The sequence below is a fragment of the Colias eurytheme genome, chromosome 2, assembly GCF_061535395.1.
Source record: "Colias eurytheme isolate Ceu_HAF_F1 chromosome 2, ilColEury1 Martin Lab GWU primary, whole genome shotgun sequence".
Classification (NCBI taxonomy): domain Eukaryota; kingdom Metazoa; phylum Arthropoda; class Insecta; order Lepidoptera; family Pieridae; genus Colias; species Colias eurytheme.
Window position 1 is genome coordinate 13,425,498 of NC_142981.1, and position 2,885 is coordinate 13,428,382.

The window sequence follows — 2,885 nt, forward strand, 5'->3', positions numbered from 1 at the left end:
GCAGACTATGTAATAAATAAAAGATTTTTTTTTTATATAGTTTAATAAGTTTTCTGCAGAATGTTTAGATTATTTTGATAAGTGGAGATGTTAGAATTAATATCAAAATATCTAGTACATTTATAATCTTTATTTTGTTGTATCTGTATCTGCTCTGTGGTTTAATATGAATAAAAAAGTCTTTAGTCTTTGAACCGCCATCCGTGTGTTTTAATAAGCAACACACATATAATACAAACATTAAATTATTTATCATCAATAAGTAATTATTATCATCAAAAAAAGCCCGTTTCCGGTACTAAAACTGTCAACAACATATTCACGAGCTCCAGAATAAATTAAAGATATAAAATAGTTACAGCACTCCATGGTTAACAACTTCGTTTCCAAAGTTCAACATAAACAGTGTGAAGTGTTATCAATAATAAATATCGCGTGATTACTCGATCCTACTGAAAATACGAAGCGCAACATAATCCTACAGGTTAGAATAACAATTATTTATATCAAACGACATTTACCACTGACAATTGACATTTGACATCAAACGTCATTTGAAGTGACAAGTATCAGTGTTGCCAACCAGGAAATATTTGCTACGTTCCTTTTACGCAAAAATGGAAGGCCAATTTCAAATGTTGTTTGACAAAATGAAAACTGAGATGCAGAACCAAAATGCTGAACTCAAAGAATCTATTACAAAAAGTATTATGGACAGAATGGATGAAAAATTAATTCCTATTGTGGCTGAAAACAAAAATCTGAAAATCAAAGTGGAAAAACTGGAAAAAGAGATTGAATATTTAAAAAGAGGAGAGAGATATAATAATATTGTAGTTTTTGGATTAGAAGAAAAGGAAACATCATCGGTACAACTATTAAAAAATTTACAAGAAATTTTTAAAAGTGAACTGCAAATTAACATAGAAGAAAATGAAATTAAAAAAATTCACCGAATAGGAAGTAAAAAGGTAGACAGCGATAAACCAAGGCCAACACTTTGTTCGTTCACTAGCAATTGGAAAAAGGTAGAAATTATGAAAAATAAAAGAAACTTAAAGAAAATCTATGTCACTGAGGATTATTCAAAAGAAGTGTTAGAAAAGAGAAAGGCATTGCAAGCAGATCTAATTGAAGAAAGGAAGAAGGGAAATATAGCATATTTGAAACACGATAAACTAATAGTAAAAGAGAACACCAACATCCAGGAGAAAAGGAAAAGAGAAACTTCTGCTTCACCGTCTTATAAGAATCAACCAAAAAAGCAACAGACTCTGTCCTCAATCAAGTCAAACAGATCCAATGCATTTGATACTATGCGATCCAGGTCAAACTCTCTTTCTAACTTATCTACAACGAAAAAGCAATAGCAATTAAGAACTGGCAAACGGAAAAACAAACTAACTGAAGCAACTACTTACGAAAAAACGACAAACAACTTTTCTCCCCCAAGCCGACTGGTCCTCGTGGGGGAAAGAGACCAACACCCTCCAACAATAAATCTCACAAACTTAGAACCACATTTCGATACAAAAATATATATTGCAGCCCTCAATGTACTCACTTTGAAAAATGATGAAAATCTCACCGAATTAATGTACGCGCTAGAACGAATCAAATGGGACATTGTTGGCCTGAGCGAAGTAAGAAGATTGGGTGAAAACATTGTTGATCATCGGGACTACATGTTCTACCATAAAGGGGAAACCCCAGGTCAGTATGGGGTTGGATTTATTCTAAAAAAACACATAACCAAGTACGTAGAAGGGTTTATAGGTATTACGGAACGCATTGCAGTGATGAATCTAAAACTTCCAGGCTACAGAGATCCCTGGTCTATTTTTCAAATATATTCGCCTACCGAACAATCTAATCTAGACACTATAAATACATTTTACCAAGATCTAAATAAAGCTATTCAAGAACACGCCCATAAAAACTTAATAGTTATGGGAGATTACAATGGCCAAATCGGTGAAAGACGAATAGGAGTAAATATGGTGCTAGGACCATTTACTTACAGCAGTAAACCCAGAAGCAGGAATGGAGAGAAAATAATAAATTTTGCATTCGAAAACAACCTCACTATATTAAATACTATATATAAAAAACATAAGAAAAAGATGTGGACGTGGATTTCGCCTGACGGTAACACAAAAAACGAAATAGATTTTATATTAACCAACAAGAAAAACAACTTCACCAACTTCAACGTTATTAATAAACTAAATTTTAATACTAACCATAGACTAATCAGAGCTGAATTAGAAATAGTGCAACCCAAAAGGCCGAGACCAAAACTAAACCTATTAAAAGTAAAACTTGGATTACAGCAAGTGGAACAAATAACAGCCGCTCTAAATAATAAATTCGGAAACTATACACGCGACACAATAGAATTGGGAACACAAGAAAAGTATAACTTCATAGAAAGCATTATTACAAACCAGTTACAATCAATTACAAAAACTAAACAAGAACCTAAAAAGTGGCTATCAACAAGTACTATGAAACTGCTACAAGAAAGAAACCATCTAATCAGCACAAGAAATATACAGGACAGAAGAAAACATATCACAAAAATTAGCAAAGAAATTAGAACCAACATAAGGAAGGATAGAAGGAAAATAAGAATGGAAGCATTTGAAAAGTATATAGCGAAAACAGGTGGAGTAAAAAAGGCCTATAAAGAATTATCCAATTCTCTGGACTGGATCGTTAAAGTAAAAAGCAAAAGGGATAAGTGGAATCATCGTAGAACAGACATATTAGGAGAAGCAACATCTTATTATAAGCAACTTTATGAATGCAATGTTACACAAGGTGAAGTTAAATTAGAAGAACCTTCAGATGTTCCTGCTATCTTGCAATCCGAAGTTAATGCA

The 2,885-nt window shown here is 32.7% G+C and overlaps 1 protein-coding gene across 1 annotated transcript; it reads left to right on the forward strand.

The window, feature by feature from the left end:
• The first annotated feature begins 510 nt into the window (after positions 1 to 510).
• On the forward strand, positions 511 to 1,689 carry LOC149910804 (uncharacterized). Its single transcript, XM_090108644.1, has one exon. The coding sequence runs from the start codon at positions 618 to 620 to the stop codon at positions 1,368 to 1,370; it is 753 nt and encodes a 250-aa protein (XP_089964770.1). The 5' UTR covers positions 511 to 617; the 3' UTR covers positions 1,371 to 1,689.
• The last annotated feature ends 1,196 nt before the right edge of the window (positions 1,690 to 2,885 follow it).

What these genes read in the sequence shown, in the direction of transcription:
- LOC149910804 (XM_090108644.1), top strand. Translation starts at nt 618, where the DNA reads ATGGAAGGCCAATTTCAAATGTTGTTTGACAAAATGAAAACTGAGATG.